This window comes from Mustela nivalis (genome assembly GCF_964662115.1).
Source record: "Mustela nivalis genome assembly, chromosome: 2".
NCBI classification, from domain to species: Eukaryota; Metazoa; Chordata; class Mammalia; order Carnivora; family Mustelidae; genus Mustela; species Mustela nivalis.
Window position 1 is genome coordinate 132,411,704 of NC_139021.1, and position 20,770 is coordinate 132,432,473.

At 43.8% G+C, this 20,770-nt stretch overlaps 1 protein-coding gene across 9 annotated transcripts in view; it reads left to right on the plus strand.

Moving 5' to 3' along the window:
- The window catches only part of SGPL1 (sphingosine-1-phosphate lyase 1), a 67,711-nt gene that overhangs the window by 30,607 nt on the left and 16,334 nt on the right, over positions 1-20,770 (plus strand). For all 9 annotated transcript variants that reach the window (XM_082715409.1, XM_082715408.1, XM_082715412.1 and 6 more), the window contains 5 exons: positions 5,630-5,795; positions 11,749-11,816; positions 14,897-15,044; positions 17,554-17,630; positions 19,034-19,162. In XM_082715409.1, coding sequence (XP_082571535.1) covers positions 5,630-5,795; positions 11,749-11,816; positions 14,897-15,044; positions 17,554-17,630; positions 19,034-19,162 — 588 coding nt within the window. The remainder of the gene's footprint in view (positions 1-5,629; positions 5,796-11,748; positions 11,817-14,896; positions 15,045-17,553; positions 17,631-19,033; positions 19,163-20,770) is intronic.

Below are 20,770 nucleotides of genomic sequence, written 5' to 3' on the forward strand. Positions count from 1 at the left end.
AAGGCTGTGATCCATTCAGAGGGATGCAGAATCAAGTTAGTGGTTTGAACATTTAAAAAGAGAACGAAGAAAGAAGAGAAAAAAATGTACCTGCAGCACAAGTAACAGATGTTAGGTTTTATTTTGGAAACCTTTGTTTTGGTTTCCTACCATTCTGTTGCTGTGTGCTAGGTGGTTGTAAAATACACTTTGCAGGTCTGGAATGGCAAAGTGTGGATCTGGTGGTGCCTGGGCAGCTCAGTCAGCTAAGCCTCTGCCTTTAGCTCAGGATGGAGCCCCACATCAGGTTCCCTGCTCAGCAGGGAGTCTGCTCTCCCTCTCCCTCTGCCCTTCCCCCAGCTCGTGCCCCCCCCAAATAAATAAATAAAATCTTAAAAAAAAAAAAAAAGGAAAAGTATGAAGTCCTGTGGTCTAAAAATTAACATGCAGGGGCACCTGGGTGGCTCAGTCGATTAAGCATCTTGACTCTTGATTTTGGCTCAAGTCATGATTTCAGGATCATGGGATCGAGGCCCATGTTGGGCTCCAAGCTTGGCGTGGAGCCTGCTCGAGAGTCTCTCTCTCTCTGTCTCCCTCGGCCCCTTCCCATCTCCTCCTTTCTCTCTCAAAAAAATAAAAATAAAAAAAATAAAAAGGCACATGTCCCAAATTTACAGAATTTGTAGACTTTCACTGTTGTGTTACTTTTATATGAAAGTGTCTTGCTCCTTTGAAGTGATTTGGGGGTTTGAAGAGTGCAGTATGATTGGGACTAAGAGGGCCACTAAGTTCCCATAAATCCTAGCTGCCGCCTTTTGTCTGATAATGATTAGGATTATTGAGTACTATTTTGGTGGTTTGTAGGCATCAGCTAAAACTTAATCATTAGATGAGAAATTGGAAAGAATTAAGAAGAGAAGAGCCAGTTAGTTTATTCATCTTTGACAGTAGCTCCTTAAAGTAGTTACCCTTTTGAATCTTTATATTTTATCTTTCTATTTTAATAAGATTTACGGTATTCTTTGTCATCATTTTAAATATGCTAGTGAGCAAAGTGTTTTATTTTGGTTTTCTCCAGGGGAATACATTCCCAATCTGATAACAAACTGCGGAGGAAGGAATGCTTTCCTTGTAGAAATTTTACCAAAATTGCTCTGTTCAGGGTTGGAGGTACATGCCCACATGTACCTCCCCCCCCCACAGATGCACATCTACACAGACACAATTTCTTTCTTGTGTGACTGTTATCCTATGTCCCTTCCTCTAGGTGAAGGGCAGAGGCACATATTGGTGAAATACTTACCTGGAGGGCACGACAAGCCAGTGGCCTTCACAGATGTCCACTTGTGGTTCTTTTGTTTCCAGAGACAAATGTGTGGATTAGGTTGAAATAAAAGCCCAAATATTGACTATTAACACATATGCAGGTGTATATTGACCCCCAAAAATGTATTTCTGTAAACAGGAAGACATGGTGGGAAGTAGTAATTGTAATGATATTATGTTCTTGTGCTATTTCTAAGTGTGTTTATATCTGTAGTCATGACCTACTTCCACCATTTTAGTTTGCTCTGAACTGTACATATATCCAGGGTAGGTTCTGCCAAAAACACAACTTGTGAGAAGGAAGTTCGTGGGATGGCATTGGATGGTAACGTGTTAAGTGACCATCTGCTTATGGACACTTAGAATGAAGAACAGGAAAGAACCCTGATCCCTGAGCTGGTGGCCCGGGCTTGGACACAGCCTCTGTGGCTAGGCTTAGCATGGCTGTCTCACCGCGGGGCCTCTGTTTGTGCACTTGCAAATGTGGCCTTGATCTCTAGGGTTCCCTTCAGCATTGGGATTGTATGCTTCTCTAGGGCTGCCGTGTTGCATCAGGCCCCGGCCTGAGGCTTGTGCCACATGCAAGGCCCCAAGGAGCTGCCTCATCCTTTTTTCCAAGGAGATGGTGTGCATTAGCCCCAGAGCCCTATAAAGCCATGAGCTCTTAGTGCCAGGAGGTGTTTATTCACTGGGGATGGAACCTAGGTTGTTTGTGGTAACCAGCAGGACCTTGGGCTGAGGCTAGGACTTGATTTCTGTGACCATCTAGTTGTCTACCAGACAGCTTACTAGGACCTTTCCAAGGCCAGCAGCATTCTGTCTTTGGAGAAGGAGAATATAGAAACAGATCTCTTTCTAAGGAGATATATTTAAGGACTTGGAATTTAAGGACTCCCATTATCCTCTTAGAGCAATTACCAAGAAAATACGTTCTCACTGAAATGTAATTTTATAAATGTTAGAAAGGAATGCGTTCATATCTTAATAGGCTTTGTAAAACTTAACACAGATTACATTTGCTGATTCTTTGCTCTCTCCCTGATACTAGTTATATTACTTTTTGTTATGTGCTGTGAAAAATTGATATCTACAGGCACCTTTTGACCTAGGTAAGCTCTGTTTTCTGGGTAAATTAGGAACTAGGAACAGGAGGAGAAGATGATCTGCATGATTATTTCTTCTGTCATTCCATTTGTATACATTATTCATTTCATGTATTTATTATTATTTAAAGTAGTCTCCATGCCCAGTGTCGGGTTTGAACTCATGACCCTGAGATCAGAGTTGCATGCTCTGCTGACGGAGCCAAACAGATACCCCATATATACTATTTAACCATTTGGTTTCGTCCTAGCCTTAACACTAGAAGATTTCTTCATAATGATGGAAATAAGGACACACCTCTGCTGATGGGTAGGCTCTTCTGGTCTTCCCCAGGTCCTGACCGACACTGTCACTGCTGGGCAGGATTGAGGCTGTTGATAGCAACAGTGGACTCTGGGGAGTGGCCAAGAACTATGAGGGGGGTTGCAGATCAGCTGGGTTTCCATGGCTGGCCCTCTAGGGAACCTAGCACTTGCCCGATGTTAATGACCTTACACTGCAGCCTAATTGCTAAGGATAGAAATGTTTTCAATAAACATTTGTTGAGTACCTGTCCTCCTCGGCTTTCATGCTCCTACTAGAACAGTGCAGGTAGATATCCAAACAGGAACATAACTCAAACCAGTATCATTATCTTTATCGCAAAATCTCCTTTACCTTCTTCAGTTTCCCTTTCTCTTCTAGTCTGCTGGGCTTAGTGCTGACACCACTCACCTGCTCTCTCAGACTTAAACTTGAACATTTGGAATTACGTGTACTCTTCCCACTCCATACTTCCTGTATCTGAAGTTAGCAAACCCTGTTTGTGCCACCTCCAAAAGGGGTTTTTAATCTGTGCTGCTTTTCAGCCCCAGTGTCATACTGCTTAAGGCCAAACCTAGTTTGTTTCTCCCCTGAACTGTTTCAGCAGTCCTCTTAACTGGGATTTGTGTTTCTGACCTCTGTCCTCTCCTTCATCTCCCATCAAGTTATCTTTAAAAAAAAAAAAAAAAGTACTCTCCTGATTAACACCCTTTTGTTTGCTCTTGTGGTTCTGCAATTTTTTTTTCTTACACTCAACATTATGTTCTAGAAATTTTTCTAAGTAGTTCATTTAGATTTTTCTTTTAAATGCTGCATAGTATGAATACATTAGGGTATGTATTATAGATTGTTTCGCATGGACATTTGTGGTATTTATATTTCACTGTTACAGAGAAGCCTGAAATGACTATCCTTGAACCTGTCTCTGTGCACAATGAAAAGCAAGTAGATACCAAAAAGTGGAATATCTGGGTCAAAATGAATGTACGTTGAAAACATCAATAGATACTAACAAATTGCTTTATAAAAAGTACCTATCAAATTATATTCCCACTCTCCATATTTTTTTTTAAGACCATTTTTAATCTGGACCTAGTTTACTTCTGCCAGCCTCTCTTCTCCGACTGACGTGTTGACACGCATGCTGGGTCGCCGCCGGCTATCCTCCAAGTGTTTGTGGAGCACTTGCTGTGTGCTGGGGGCCTAGTACTGATGACACACGTAGCTCCCTGTCCTCAACGCTGCTCGCACTATGCAGAACTTTTTTGCTGTTCCTAGACTTTCTTTATGCATTTGCAGTTCCTCTTCTCTTCCTGGTTATGACTTTTTTTTCTTTTAACTTTTCTGCCAAGAGAATTTTCCTTGGTAGTTCTTTTACCCTTCTAATAATATCTTCCCTGTCTCCTGTTAGGTAGAGTTGGACAGGCCTTTTTTCTTAGTGGTCTCTTTTAGCACTTTACTTCAATACTTTAAAAAAAACATTTCTTTTCTTTAGGGGAGAGAGAGAGAGAGAGCGCGCGCCAGCGAGCATGGGGGGGAGGGGCAGGCAGAGGGAGAGGGAGAAACATGGTCTCCCCTGAGCAAGGGACCTGGATGTGGAGCATGATCCCAGGACCCTGGGATCATGACCTGAGCTGAAGGCAGATGCTTAACTGACTAAGCCACCCAGGCGCCCCCTTAAATACTTTTTATCCTGAAGAGTTTACATGTATATGTCTGCCAGTGTATGTTTTCATGTGTATGCCTGTGTGGGCACACACACGCACACACATGCGTACACACACACCCCCGCTTCCCATTAGACTGTAAGCTCAGTGAGGGCAAAAACTTGTGGTGTTTATCTTAAGGCTCCAGCACTGGGGATGCTTAGTAAACATGGAATAAGCCAGTGAGGAACAAACTGTCAGATGAACCAGTTTTGGGGCTTGGGAGATGACACATACATCTGATGGGCGTTGAAGGACTCAGGCCTCAGGCACAGTGAGGAAGATAAAAACAGAGGAGTAGGCCAAGTGCAGGCCACCTGGAGCTAGGCTCTGTGGGGCGGCACAAGGGGAGACTTGAGAAGATTTGAGCGGGAGAGATTCATTCTTCTGAGGGTCTGGTAGCTGATCAGGGCAGAGGACTTTATTCCTGCTCATGCTGGCTGTTGCGAGGGACACATGTAGCAGTAAGCTTCTGTCTCTGCTATAAGAGTGTGTTAGCCAAGCTGGATGTGAGAATGGAGATTGGAAGCATCTGCTGCCTCTTTCTGTACAGCCCAAGAGCTAAGCATGATATTTTACATTGTGAAAATGGTTTTTATAAAAAGAGTATTTGGTGATATGGGCAATTCTGTGGAATGCAGATTTGAGCATCTGTAATGAACTTATTGGAACACGGCCATGGTCGTTGGCTTCCCGTTGTCTGGGGTGCTATCAGGGGCTGCTGCCATAGCAGCAGAGCCGAGTCCTTGTGACAGAGACCAGCCAGCCTGGGATGCCTGAGACCTTTCCTCTCTGGCCTTTTCAGAAACAATCTGCTGACCCCTGGGTTAGAGGATGGGAAAGATCCAAATAAAGCAGAGCAGGAGGGGAAGACGGGCTCGGGGGAGCTAGGAGAGTGGGACGATGGATACTGTAGTCACAGTGAAGCTTCAAGATGGAGATGATGATCCCGCAGAACCTTCTGTTTTATAGACCAGGCAGAGGATCAAATACCTTGTCAAAGTCCACCTGACTCGTGAGGGGCAGTGTACCCTGGAGCGCCTGGAGCAGAAGCCTGGAGGATGGTGGAGGAAGATAAGATTATTACTGGGGTAGGGCCAGATCCTGAATGGCCTTGCCCTTGAAAAATGAGAGCTGAGGAACAGATGAAGAACAGACTTTCTCTTTCTGAATGTCATGTTTCTTTTTTTTTCTTCTTCTTGTATTTCTAGAAGGCTTTTGAGCCCTACTTTGAGATTTTGGAAGTGTATTGCACAAAGGCCAAGAATTATGTAAACGGACATTGCACCAAGTATGAGCCCTGGCAGCTCATTGCCTGGAGTGTCCTGTGCACCCTGCTCGCAGTCTGGGCCTACGATTTTGTCTTCCAGCCAGAGAGTAAGTACACCTCCCCCTCTCCTGGAAAGGTACAGTGGAGTCTCACCAGCCTTAGAACCCATGGCTGATGGATTGGATGAATTTCTTGCCTTCTGATTTGGTTCTGATTTTTTAAACCTATTTAAACGGGAGTGGGACATTATCTTCTGACCATGAAGCTATAGTAGGACTCCATACGTAAAGTTATAATAGCTACTCTCATGTGTCTGTTACTGCTCTTGTTGATCCTTCTGGATTTGCAGCTTGCACAAAAACTCCCAAGAAAGTAGTTACTGTAAGGATCCGCAAGTATCTCAGAGCATGGCTTAAATGAACTTTCTCATTTTTAGTTTCTTGCCTAGAACATAATTGCATACCCTGGAGTTCCCCAAGCAGGAATTTATTGCGTTCATTTTAGGCCATCTTTTTAGTATAGATTATGGGAAATTGAAACAGCACTCCTGCAGTGACCCTACGAGTATGTGCTGTGTGCCAGGCACTGTACTGGGCTCTGGGGTTGTCTGCACAAGTCGTACAGGGTCCCTGTCCTCTTGGAGTTAAACACGGATGTCAGGGGACAGTGTACTTCGAACTTGCAGGCAGCAGGGTAGTGCACTACTACTCAGGGAGCCAAACTGACATGGGGAAGAGGAGGCCACTTCTCAGGGAGTGCAGAGGAAGATGAGAAGTCTATTAGTTATGGGTTTGTAAGTCCTCAATCCTTCCCAGCCTGGTTGCCTGTTCCCTCCTTGTGAATCGTTTCCTCTTGCAGGTTGTGCTTAACAAGGAAAATAGGTGTGGCGCTGGGTGTTTTAGACCTCTCCTCTGCACCCCTTCCCCATCCTTAGTAGAGTGCCTGAGTTAATTTCCTTGGGATGAAAAACCAACACCACTGAAGAGAATTGCGTGTCATATCTCATTTGTTTAAAATGTCCATGACTGTTTGCTTCCCTAATAACATCTGTTTGAAGGGGCTCTTAAACTATACTTTTCCTGCTTTTCTTCTCTCCCCCAGGAAGGTTAACTTAGAAGCCAGTTTCTTTTTTACCTGTTTACCCTGCAGATAGCCACTGAGCCATTCTAGTAACCGTTGCTGTTAAGGTGCAGTAAACATTGCGCTTAATGAAGGTGGAAATGAGACCTGCTTGCCCTGTCTACATTTTAGTCCATTCCGGCTGTAAAAACCCTGTCCTCAGTTTCTGCTCCATCTTGTCCTTCCAGGTGAAGTAACTTATTCCAGAGGACTCTAAGGAGTAGCAATAAATAGACTTTTCTTCCTTTCCTTTTAATTGTGATAAAATATTTGTACATAACATTTATTCTTTTATCCATTTTTAAGTACATTCTCATTTTTGCACAGCCATCCCTACTGTCCATCTCTAGAACTTTCTCAGCATCCCACACTGACACCCTGTACCCACTATATGATAACTCCCTGTGACCCTCTCCCCCCAGCTCCTGCTGACCATCAGTCTGCGTACCTTTCCTTTTAAGGTGGTGCATTTATTAAAACCAACGTAAGGTTACAGATCTTGAGTTTATATTTCTTCACTATGATTAGTGTTTGCTTTAGATATTGACTTCTGTTTTTAGTTCTGCAGGCCACGGTGCCTGTGTGCATTTTGCCCACAGCCACCTTAGACCCTGGTGCTTACATACCTGCCTTGTTCCAAACAGAATATACTGGCCTCCATGCATTCTGTGAGAAAATTACCCGTAGCAGTGTATTGATGGTATGTGCCATGGAAATCTTCGTAAGCCCAACTCCGAGCTATTTAAGTCCTTTTAAATACATTTTTTTCTTATTATAAAAGTAGTATAGGTTCATTGCGGAAAATTAGGCAATGCCAATAATCCATAAGAACTAAATGAAAATCTTGCTACCTAGAGCCAACCACTGTGTACACACAGGTATCTTTTCTCTGTATCTGAATCCAGTTGAACCAGACATAAAAAATGTTGTTTCAATAGGTCAGCATTTTTTTTTTTATGTTATTTATTTATTTGACAGAGAGTCACAAGCAGACAGAGAGGCAGGCAGAGAGAGAGAGAGAGGAAGGGAAGCAGGCTCCCTGCCGAGCAGAGAGTCCGATGCGGGGCTCGATCCCAGGACCCTGGGATCATGACCCGAGCCAAAGGCAGAGGCTTAACCCACTGAGCTACCCAGGCACCCAGGTCAGCATTTTTGAAGATCAGCAATTTCCTATAGTTTAACACATATACACACCCTACACTTTTTATTTTGTAACTTCTAACTTGAATTTTAGAGACACTGATCAAAATGCCTTCCCTCTAGAGATTGGGGATAACCTTGGCGACATTGCCATTTTTTCAGTACCTTGCTCGTGGAGAGGCATTGTCCTTATCACAATTGAGTTATTTTCAGCCCATTGCCCCAGAAGAGTCTTAAAGTCTAGACTAGTGATAAATTTTGCTGATTTTCAAACTCTGAATACACGTCTAAGAGGAGAGGATAATTCTGGAACATAGGATGGACACTGGGGTAGATAAGAACTAGAAGTGTCAAGAGGATGGGAGTGAGAGCTTTGGCAGGGGTCAGCTGCTCTCAGGCGTGTTATCTCATCCCTAATTCTGCTCTGCGATATCAGCGCATATCATTATTCTTTGACGTTGATTTAACCGTGGGATTGTCCATAGTTCATGAACAGAAATCAGAGTTATGTGGCAGGAGGAGGTGATACACTCTGCCTGTTTCTGACTGTGGCGCCTTGAGCAACGCCCTTAAGCTCTCTTAGCCTGTTTCCTCATAGTAAAAAGGGCCCAAGTGTCACCCGCCTTACTTACTCATAGGGTAATGTCAGTATTGAGGAGGTCTTGTTTGTGTGAAAGGAATTTGTCACCTGTAAAGAGCCATGCTTTGGTGTCCTTACACTGCATTTCCTATTTTATTACCTTAAAACACTACAATAAACACTATAATTACTTTTCTTTCTGTACTTCTGGGGACTTCTGAGATCATCTTTTTATGTTATGATCACATGATCTCTTCATTTCTAATTTCTCTGTCTCTGATCTTGTATTCTCTTCTTTTTACCTGTCCTGTTTAATCTCACAGCTGGCACACACTCCGTCTATTCTCGCCTCCTTCACCTAGCCACATGACTACTACTGGACAAGTGACTCCCATTTACTGAGTTTTTGACCTCTTTCTTCCTCATTAGTTAATTACCTCATCTACTAAATAAGGAAGGTGTTACGAATCTTTACAACTTCAACATTGTTAGAAATGGTCAGATAATAAGCATCTTAGATATCCAATGCTAAGTTATACTCATTTGATGGCCTATTATGATAATATTTTAAAAACTCTGTTTAGGAAGAATCTTTAATGTAGAAAAGGCTGTGACAAGAGGACACGGGGTTGTACATACCGTAAGATCGCAGCAGTATGTAGAACATAGGCCCGAGAGGAAATACTCCAAAATTTAAACAAAAAAGTAACCTACAAACAAGTGATTTCAGTCCCTTTGTCTTCTTATTCATTCTCGGTCTCAGTTCCCTGATTTTGTCCCAGATGTTATGGAGTGTTAACACTGGTGGTAGGCACTGTGGGCAAGGGGGAAAGGCAGGGTTATAGCGCACATAAAAACAAGCAGTAAAGATGCAGGGCGTCGTGTAATCAGTACCAAGGAGGCACAGACAGTCCATGCTTGTTGGAGAGTGCTCCACTGGCTAGGGAAGCTGGAGTGTCTCCATCTCCGAGAAATGTAGTAAAAGGTCACATTCATTTCCTGCCTGCACAGAAGCTAGGTCTAGATTCCTCATGGACTCATTCGGGATAACTGAGAATTTCTGTTCTGTGTTTGAAGCAGCATAGAGTCCTGGGGTTCTAGGGCTAGGAAAATTAATACTTCAGTTAAATGCCTGCTGTGTCACTGTTGTGACCTGTGGCCTTCAGCAAATTATTAATGCTTGATCCTTAGGTGCCTCCTATATTGAGTGTGAATTTATTAAAAGTTATGATGGCCTCTTTGGATGCCATGTATTTATAATTCTTGTAGTGGATAGAATCAGAATTCCGTATTTGTCCTGTGTACTGCCTGACAGAAGGGAGTCTGATTGGTGTCCGTGATACTGAAGGCCTGTTTAAGTCTGTAAGTGTTGAAAAGTTGTCAGGGGGTATGTTGAAGAGAGACTAGAGCATAGATCCTGAAGAAAAGCATGGCTTGGTCATTTGTGTTCATGGAGGAAAGAGAGGTGTTGGGCATTTGGAACTTTGGGAAGGTCAGCAGCTCTGCAATACGTATGTCATTTGACCTAGTGTTCTGTTCCTGGGAATTCATGCTGTAGGCATGCTGTCAGGTGTGCGGTACCTGCTGCAAGGTTATTATTCCACTGTTGTTGATAATAGGAAGTACTAGAAATAACCTAAGTGTCCTCAGGAAGGGGCTGGTTAAATTAGTTATGATACATACATATTGTGTTGGGCATCTGGAACTTCGGGAAGGTCAGCAGCTCTGCAATACATATGTCATTTGACCTAGTGTTCTGTTAGGAACAGAACTGGGAATTCATGCTGTAGACATGCTGTCAGGTGTGTGGTACCTGCTGCAGGGTTATTGTTCCACTGTTGTTGATAATAGGAAGTACTAGAAATAACCTAAGTGTCCATCAGGAAGGGGCTGGTTAAATTAGTTATGATACATCCATATCATGGATTACTTTAGAGCTAAAAAGGTGAATGCTAGGGTGCCTGGGTGGCTCAGTCGGTTAAATGTCTGCCTTCTGGTCAGGTCATGACCACAGGGTCCTGGAATCGAGTCCCGTGTCCGGCTTCCTGCTCAACGGCAAGTCTGTTTCTCTCTCTTCCCCTCTGTCCTTCCCCCTCTTGTGCTCTCTCTGTCTCTCAAATAAAATCTTTTTTTTTTTTTAAGATTTTATTTTTTTGACAGAGATCACAAGTAGGTGGAAAGGCAGGCAGAGAGAGAGAGGAGGAAGCAGGCTCCCTCCTGAGCAGAGAGCCTGATGCAGGGCTCGATCCCAGGACCCTGGGATCATGACCTGAGCCAAAGGCAGAGGCTTTAACCCACTGAGCCACCCAGGCGCCCCTCAAATACATAAAATCTTAAAAAAAAAGAAAAATACAGATGAATGAGGAAGTACTGAGCTTTAAGAGAATATGCCTAAATAGAGTATCAAGGTCTAGTATAGTGCTATCGTATGCTACCTTTTGTTTAAAAGGTGGGCAAATAAGATTTTATCTTTATTATTGCTTGTATAAGCATAAAGAAATTCTAGATGGCTATTCTAGAAGTGAAGAGTAGTAGTGTTTACCTGAGGGTAGGATGAAAATCTGGGGAATCCTTGAGAGAAAAACTTTTTTTTTTTTTAAAGATTGTATTTATTTATTTGATAGAGACACAGCAAGAGAGGGAACACAACAGGGGGAGTGGGAGAGACACAGGCTTTCTGTGGAGCAGGGAGCCCGATGCGGGGCTCAATCCCAGGACCCTGGGATCATGACCTGAGCCGAAGGCAGCTGCTAAATGATTGAGCCAGCCAAGCGTCCAAGAGAGAAACTTTTAACTCTGTGTGTATTTATTTAAAAAAAATTTTTAAAGACTTTATTTATTACATATTTGAGAGAGAAAAAAAGAGAAGGAGACTGAGCAGGGGGGGGAAGCAGAGGAGGAGGGGGAGAGAATCTGAAGCAGACGCTATGCTCAGTGTGGAGTCCAACTCCAGACTTGATCCCAGGAGCTTAAGATGGTGACTGGAGCCGAAACCAGGTGTCAGATGCTTAATTTGACTGGGCCACCCAGGTACCCCAATTTTTAAAAAATTTGAATCGTGTAAATACATTACTTTTGGCAGTTTAAATTTAACGGTTTTTTAAAACAGAGAGAATACCTTTACGATCAGTAGGTGGGTGAGGTTGCAGGAGGCGCATTGAGGAGTTCATACCTTATCCATGGGAATTTATTCGGGTAACGGAACCCTCTGTTTCTTTTAGGTTTGTGGTCAAGGTTCAAAAAAAGATGTTTTAAGCTTGTCAGGAAGATGCCTATTATCGGTCGCAAGGTAAGTGGAATCTGTGTAGATCTCTCTGCCCTCCCACCACCCCCATGAGCATGACGTCTTCTTTCTGTTTACTGAACCTAGTGTGAATTCCCCAGGGCGAGAGGTGATTTTTGTCCCCCTACCCACCGGGGAACATCTGACAATGTTTGAGGATGCCTTTGGTTGTCACAACTGGAGTGGGATGCTGTTGGCTCTCAGTGGAACACAGCCAGGGGTGCTGCTAAAATCCTGTGGGGCCCAGCAGACAATTACCTGGCTCAGAATGTCTGAAGTGCCAAGATTAAGAAACCCACATGAACCCTCTCTCCAACCTGTTTGACCAAAGGAGACAGGTGACACCTGTTGAGACAGAATTTACAATTAGGAAAGCTGACCAAAGTGGCATGATGCTTTTGAGCAGTGTTTGGCTGTGCTAGCTTGAGATGTGTGTCTGGGTCAGGTACTTCCATGGTTAGGGCAGGTTTGACAGACTTTCTCCATGAAGGACCAGATAGGAAACATTCTAGGCTTTGCAGGCCATACCATATCTGTCAGAACTGTTCACGTCTGCCCCTGGAGCAGGAAAGCAGCACAGGGCCATGGGTAGGTAAAGGGATGAGCCTGGCTGTGTTTCCCTGAATAGCCAGGGGCTAGATCCCAGCTATGGTCTGTGGGTCCCAGGTCTTGAACTTAGAGAGCTCTGTTCTCTTGCTCTTTGAACCTGTCTGTAGCACAGTATGTTCTCTTCTCTGTGTCCTCTGTCCCCTCACCCATGCTGAGGATGAGACCGTTACCTCTGTACCCTTCCCACCGGCTCTTTATCGCAGAAGATAAATAGGGCAGGCCCCATGTGAGCCCTAAGGAAGGCACACAGCCTCTGATGTCTTCGTCTCCCTACGTGCCCTGCCTGTCCCTCTTTCACTTTTGGCTTTCAGTTCCCTTTCCCTTTTCCCCTTTCCTGGCCAAATCAGAAGAGATGTCAGTCACCTTTAGCCTTTCTACCAAAATCCATTCAGACCCCTGCGCTAACTAACTCTCCAGGAACCGTGTATTTATTTTCAGGTTCACTTCCTGATAGGGAAGCGGAAATAGTCATTGGGGTAGAAAAGGGGAACGGGAATAGATGGGCTTTTATTTGACCCTAAATCATCTTAAGCCCTAAAATGAAATTTCCTTGAGTCGTTCTAGACTTAAAGGATAGAGAGAGGGCGACCGTAGAGAGTGGACTGGATTTCAAAGGATACTAGCATTTCCCCTTTCCATTCCCCGTATTTTTTTGCTTTTTCTTCACACATTTCTCCTTCAGTTTCAGATTTGGGGACAAATAAATGCTAGGGTTCTAAAACCCGTTCTTAAATTTATAAAATAACAGAATTGGAAGGCACTTAGAAACTAAGCAGACACCTTTCATTTTTTAGAAGCAGATTTTGAGGCTCAGAGATAGTTCTTTGTTTTGAGCGAGTGTGCATGATGTGTCCCTGTCTTGTTCATTTCGCTACATTCACTTAACTCAGCTGATGGTTTGCAGGCCCCTGCTCAGCATCAGGTACTGCTCTGGGTGCTGGGGACTAAGTCCCCAATCTGTGCAATTTTCCTGGGAAAATCAGAAAATAGCTATGTGAACAAATACACAAGAATTTCATTTTGAAATAAATGCAGTGAGGAAATTAGAATATGATTGAGGCTCTGAGGCAGGCACTGGGGGAAAGGTATATGCTGTGCTTTCTAATATGATCATCATCATTTCGTGTCTCTTCTGTTTTATTACAGCAGCAGTCTAGGCCTTTTTTATTACAGCAGCAGACTAGTCTACCTAGTCCCATGGCTTGGTCCTGCTGCGCGCTTGCCATTTGGCAGTACAGTCCATGTACAACTTTAAAAATGCTTTCATGCCAATTACATGTCTCCCCGCTACCCTGGGCGTGGCCTCTGCTGCCTGCTGCTGCCTGCCTGCTAGCCTGGTGGGCTTGGTTCCCAGGCTCTGCTTTCCCTGTGGTTTCGTTGGGGGCCGCATCTAGGAGGCACCTCTCCTATTCTAATCCTCTACAGCTAGAGATGGGAAAGTTGCAACATTTGGGGTCAGATCTTGGGTCTCGGACATTCACAAACAGGTCGCTGAAATGGTCTTGCTGTAATGCTTATAGATCGTGGCCTGCAGCCGCTCTTTCAGGCCTGACCCTCAGTGGTCCCTTAGTGCAGATAGCAGCCCCTGCTGGCTTGGTGTGTTTTTAAAACTCTGCTCTGTCCTCCCCCAGCACTTTCCACCACCTGACTTTCATTCTCTGTGTCTGCTGCTATAGGGAAGCGCCGTGAGAACAGAAGTTGTTCTCACTTGTACTGCCTAGTTAGTGTGTTTTGGTCGCTGTGTCTCCTGGGCCTACAGGGGTTGTTGGGCAACGGGGAAGGGAAAGCATGGGCTTTTGCGGTGAGGATGAGGGCCAAGGAGAAACAGCTGTAGCACACGGAAAGGACCGCCACTCCCCTAGCACCGAAGCCTCAGGGAGTACAGGCAGCAGACAGCCCGAGGAGATGGGAGTGCGCTCTCCCCTTGCCACCAGCGGTCTTGTGCACACGTGTGGGGAGTTGCACAGGGCCTCCGCGTTCTGGGTGTGCTCCGTGTGTGTCTGGTGACGGAGCCCATCACTGGCACAGGCACCAGCATCCCTTCTGCACATGGCCTATTTTCTGGCTGCCGTTCGTGGCTCCACCTTTGTTTCTTCACACACTGGCTGCTGCCAGGACCAGATATGGTCCAGATACCATGCTCACAGGTGCCGGCACTGGCTTGAGCAAACCCAGTAAAGCAGGGCTGATGTCGGGCATCCCAGAGGAAGGGGGTGGGGGAGGGAAACTGGATGCATTTTTGACTTTCAGAAAGAAAGTTGACTTTTCAGACTCCTAAGAGCCTGTCTCACATGCCAGCAAAGAGCTGAGCAGCCAGCACCTCCTCGTATCTATTGAAAAAAAATACCATCCCTGTTCTGTCGCACCCGTGTGGCGCCCAGCCCAGAGTGGTTGACTCGGAGTCATAACTGGTTCTTCTGCTCCCTGGCCTGTATTTTTCTATATCCTTTTTAACTTTGCCTTTCTTCCCTTTGGAGATCCAAGAGAAGGTGAACAAGACCAAGGATGATATAAGCAAGAACATGTCATTCCTGAAAGTGGACAAAGAGTATGTAAGAGCTCTGCCCTCGCAAGGTCTGAGCGCGGCTGCAGTCCTGGAGAAGCTCAAGGAGTACAGCTCTATGGGTATGATTCTGGTCAAACGCACGCTGCTTGCTTTCCCAGTGTGGCCGGTTTGGTCCTTGTTTAATGTCGTAGGTGAAGAATGCTTCATCCCTGGAACTTAACATGTTCATTGTGTCTCAGAGGCTGAATTTCTTATTATAAAAATTATGCTTAAATTCATCCTTCATCCATAAAGCAAACAAATCTTAGAGACAGTGGAACTGGAACTTGGTCCCATTTCCTTTTGTGAGCCTGAATAAAACATAGTTTGTTTCGAAAGAGAGAATATATACGTAATAAAAATAAAATGCAGATTCATTACAGAAATTGTGAAATCTGCACAAAGGCACAAAAGAAAATTCCATCATCACAAGATAAACACAGATGAGATACACACACACACCCCTACACACACGTGTGTGTGTATATATATATATATATATATATATATGTATGTGTATATATATGAATTTTAATAGTGTTTTTGTGTAATAAACATACACACACATATAGATACATATATACGCATGCATGTAAGGGAAGGATAAATATACCAAGTAGCTTAATGTTCTTAATGTTTAAGAGTGTAGCCCTGGCTGGCTGAGTTGGGGGGGCATGTGACTCTTGATCTCAGGGTTGTGAATTCAAACCTCACCTTAGATATGGAGATTACTTTTAAAAAATGCAAAGATCTTTTAAAACAGAGTGTTGCCCATGGAATGAGCCTGGATTCACATCATGGTTGGGCCATTTAAGCTGTGACTTTGGGTGAATTACTTAACCTATGTCATGGTCTCTGTCTTTCTACGATGGGGATTACTTGAAAAGATGATTACAAAGATTAAATAAAGTCATACATATAAATGTATAATACCTGCCATGTAGTAAGTGCTTAATAAATGTTGACTCTTTTTTAAAAAAAATTTTATTTGAGAGAGAGAGATAAAGCACTAGCAGCTGGGAGAGGAAGAAGCAGACTCCCCACTGAGCAGGGAGCCAGATGCAGAGCATAATCCCAGGACCCTGAGATCATGATCTGAGCCAAAGACAGATTCTTAACTGGCTGAGCCACCCACGTGCCCCAAAATGTTGACTATTAACACAAATGCAGGTTTGTTACAGAGTAAGATCGTATTGTAAGTACTTTTAGAAAACAGGCTTTTTAGTTTGTCATAATTTTAGATTTGCAGAGAATTTGCAAATTCATACGAACAGAGGTTTCCCATACACCTGGCTTCTCCTGAAGTTAACATCTAAAGTGACCGTGATTCATTTGTCAAAATAGTAGTTGACTAAACTGCAAATTCTGTTCCTATTTTGCCAGTTTTTCCACCAATGTCCTTTTTAATGTTCTAGGCTCCAATCTAGGATACCACAGCAAATACACTGAAAAATTTCTAATTGCCATGTGTTGAGATTTTGACATTGGAGAGTATAAGATTAGCTGCAGTCCAGAATTTATAGGTGATATAAAGCGGGGATCAGCCAGCTGAGACCTGGATATTAAAGATTTCGTTGATCTTCAGGGCACATTCCTGTCACCATATTGTCTTGCCTTCCCTTTTCTGAGTTATTGACAGTAGCACCGGTAAAATAACAGGAAACAAAACCACATATTCTATTTTTGAAGGGCTGGTGGCCTCTGGTCTGAAGACATGCATGGGACAGTCCAGTGTCCTCTAAGGAAAGAGGGAAAGTCCTATGGAATCAAGCCAGAGCTGGCTGAAAATGAGGGGTCTGTCTGGATGTTCGCTACTCATTCTTTTGCTCTCTTGCTGGAGCTGAAGAGTGTGGCTTTGTGGGGCCCGTGGCAACAGTTTTCAGTTAGTGTGTCTCTGGTAGCTTTGTCACTGTCCACTCTCAGTAGGGCACAACTGTATTGGATCAGAGGTACCTGCTACCCACATCAGCAGAATCACTGATAGAACGTAGACTGACTTTGGAGAAGCACCTTAGACCGGAGGTGGAATTGTGGGTGGGTTTGGGGCTTGTGCGAGGCCAGGGCCACTGAGACCAGGGTGCTGATGGTGTGTTCGTCATCATGGTTTGTCTGGTCAGGGATTCAGTTCTCTGGTTCCACCTTTGATGATAGTGTACTGAAATCTTGCACTTCGCCCTGCATTTTCCTGCCAACTCTGCTCATCGTAGTTCTCACACTTCCTTTGACTAGATAGGAAGGGGAGAAAAAAGTCAAGTTAGCCATACAGAGACCAGAAAATGAGTTTAGATAAGGAACAATTTGGTACTGGTAGAAGGCCGCTGGAGTGATGACAGCATTGTTATTGGACTGTATTATACCTGGATGCTCCTACTGTCTTTTTCACACTATTATTGGTAGTTTCACACTTTCATCTTTATTTTGCTATGATAATAAGTCTTTATTGGAATTCTTTTTCTTGATTTAACATAAGAACACCTTTGGGTTTCTACTCAAAAGTTTTTTTTTTTCTTCTTTTGTACCCAGAGGTGTTTCTTTGTATTTTGGGGAGGTTCCTGCTTGTTGACCCAGTGGTCTTACCTTTCTCTACAGACATCTTCTGGCAGGAAGGGAAAGCCTCCGGAGCGGTGTACAGTGGGGCTGAGGAGCTCACCGAACTCCTGGTGAAGGTGAATGCTGGCACCCCAAGGGAGCGTGTGTGGTCTGTGGCCTTCATACTACCTCAGTTTTTCTCCTTCCTTTTGTAATAAGAAAAAAAAAATACTTAAGGATAGTTGAAAAGTTTCTCTTTACCCATACATAGGTGAATATGGGTAATATTGTCAGAGACATCTTCAGTCCATAAAAAAGGACAATGTTACTTACGTTTCCATGCTTTATCAGTGCCCCATGTAGAAGGCAGATTACTGGGGAAGGGTGTCTTGTTTCCCCATCACTTGAGGTTATTAATGACAAGACATACTTTGATGAGAAGAGAGGAGGAACAGACACTTGTCCCTCATTCCCTGTACCACCTGAGTCTCAGATCAATTGATTTTGAGAATAAGCAATAGGTTCACTCATAATTGAAATAATTCTCATATTTTTGGTTGACTTTAGGGTTGCCTGTAGCTTCTTCCTCTCCTAATCCAGTTTATTTCCTAAACCCCACTTTGGCATTGGCATTGGACTCAACAGTGTTTAAGGTCTTTGTTTAATTATGGTAACTATGAAACCGCTCCTACCTTACTAAATACTGTAAGTTTGGCTCGGCTATACCTTGACATAATGCTCTGAGTTTACTTCTTAGCTTAAAAATCTTTCCACTGAAAGATGTCCACTGAAAGATAGCTTCCCGCTATCTATGGGATAAAAGCCAAGCTGCTTACATAGCAGAAAATGCAAGCCTAGCCTCAGCCGGCTCCCACCTGTGTTTTTCAACTACCTCTGTTACTTTCCCATGTAAATATGAACTTCCGCCTTTCCTCTTCACTGAGTGTACCTTGCTCTTACCATGTTTTCCTCCCCTCCTTCATTCCACCTGTTCAAAATGACGAATTCCTATTGATCTGTCAAGGTTCTGCCTGTACAGACACCTCGGACCCCTCAGGCTGTTTGTTATTCCCTCCTTAGGGCTCCTTTCATCACTTGCATACTTCTGCTGTCACACACCTGGCTGCTTTTTGCCAGATGCTCTCCTAAGGGCTTTGCATACCTAATGTTATTTACTTAGCTAGAACCCTATCGAGTAGGGACCATGATTGTCTCCTTGAGCACATGAGGGCACTGAACCTCAGAGAGGTGTTTTCACCTCACATGACACAGCAAGAAATAATAGGCAAAGCTAAGATTGCAAACTGGGTCTGTTTGGTGTTTCAGTGTGTGCTTTGAGCCACTTTCACATCTCCTCTCTAACAACATTGTAAAATAACTTATTTGCAAGTCTGTCTCCTCCACTGTATTTTGAGCTTCCCGTTTTTCCAGTTTCTAGGGTTGTGCCTGGCATCTAGAAACCTTTGTCTAGTGCATGATTTCCTGTCCCATACCGTGTATTTATCCCTCCTGCTTCATATTTGCGTGCATCGGTTTGCAGGCTTACGGAGATTTTGCATGGAGCAATCCACTGCATCCAGACATCTTCCCGGGACTGCGCAAGATCGAGGCCGAGATTGTGAGGATAGCTTGTTCCCTGTTCAATGGGGGGCCGGATTCCTGTGGATGTGTGAGTATATGCAGGTGGCCTCCAATAACCTTATGTTTTTATCCTAAAGTAGAAGAGTTTGTTGGAAACATTTTGTTACACAAGTAATGTGATTATTGATAGGAAGATCAGATTAACAACAATGTAAAAATGCTAACTTTTGGAATTTTTAGAGCATCAGCATTTTATTGTATATTTTTTAAGATTTTTTTTTCCCCTTCAGTTTTATATTTTGAAAAATTTTAAACCTGATGTCACTAGAAAGACAGCACTGTGGATTCCATTACTGTAAATATTTTGCACATCTACTGTGTCTGCTCCTTTATTTCTCCCCCTCCCTCTTCGACCCATCCAGTATACTCCCAGCAGGTAGGCCTTCTCCTGTGCCATCGACTCTCTGAACTCTGAGGAGACCATCAGTTAAGGAAGCCCGAAACAGTTTGGCCTCATCTGAAGAAGTGGAAGAAACATGTATCTCACGACCCTGAAATTTCACTACTTAGGGTACATACCTCTGGCACGTGTATGTCAGGATAGATGGATATTCCTAGCAGCATTGTCTGTGATGTTGGAAACTGGAAGTAATTCAAATGTCAGTCAGCAGTGGGGGAAATTACAGACTGCTCCCTGTGTTTCAGTCCATCGGAGCTGCTGCTCTGAGTGATGCTCAGATTAGCCCATTTTGACCAGTGGGAGCCTCTTATTTTTGGCCTCTGGGTCCTTTTTATGATTCAAGTGGTCTTTGAAAGCTTCTTTCCTTCTTTTTTTGACAAAATACTTTTATTTGCTGAAACGTTCCAGGGTCGCTTTATGCATTTCCAGACACCAAGCCAGCCATTTGTCCGAAGAGCCTGTTTCATTCAGAATGGTGTAAAATACTTACATGGCTCCTAACCCAATTTATAGAATAAGACTTATACAAAATTAGCCGGAAAAACATCCAGAGGGACAAACAGCACAAAGGAGTTTGGAGAGACATGAGGGCTGGAGCAAGAAGGGCTGCCATGCACCTGGTTGGGGTGTAATTAGTGTTGAAAGAGCAGGTGTTCTCAGCCGCAGCGGCGGGGGCGTTTGCAAGTGGAGGAAAGACAGGCTGTGAGGTGCTGCTTGTCGGAGCTGGGAGATGAGTACAGGGGTTTCATGGATTCCCTCTTCAGCCATGTCTCCTCTGCATTTGAGTTCTCCTATTGAGTTTTTTTTTTTTTAAGATTTTATTTATTTATTTGACAGGCAGAGATCACTAGTAGGCAGAGAGACAGGCAGAGAGAGAGAGAGGAGGAAGCAGGCTCCCTGCTGAGCAGAGAGCCCGATGTGGGGCTCGATCCCAGGACCCTGAGATCATGACCTGAGCCGAAGGCAGAGGCTTAACCCACTGAGCCACGCAAGTGTCCTTGTTTATTTATTTTTTTAACCTCATTTACTGTGTTCTTCATTTTTGAGAATTTTGTCTTAATCTACCTGGGGATTCTTTTGTTTTTAGACTAGGTTTTTGCTCATTTTATTTATTTATTTCTGTATTATTTAAGTGTTATGCCTTATGTGGGGCTCGAACTCAGAACACTGAGGTCAAGTGTTGCAACTTCTGCTGACTGAGCCAGCCAGGTGTCCCTGAATGGTGGTTCTTTATCG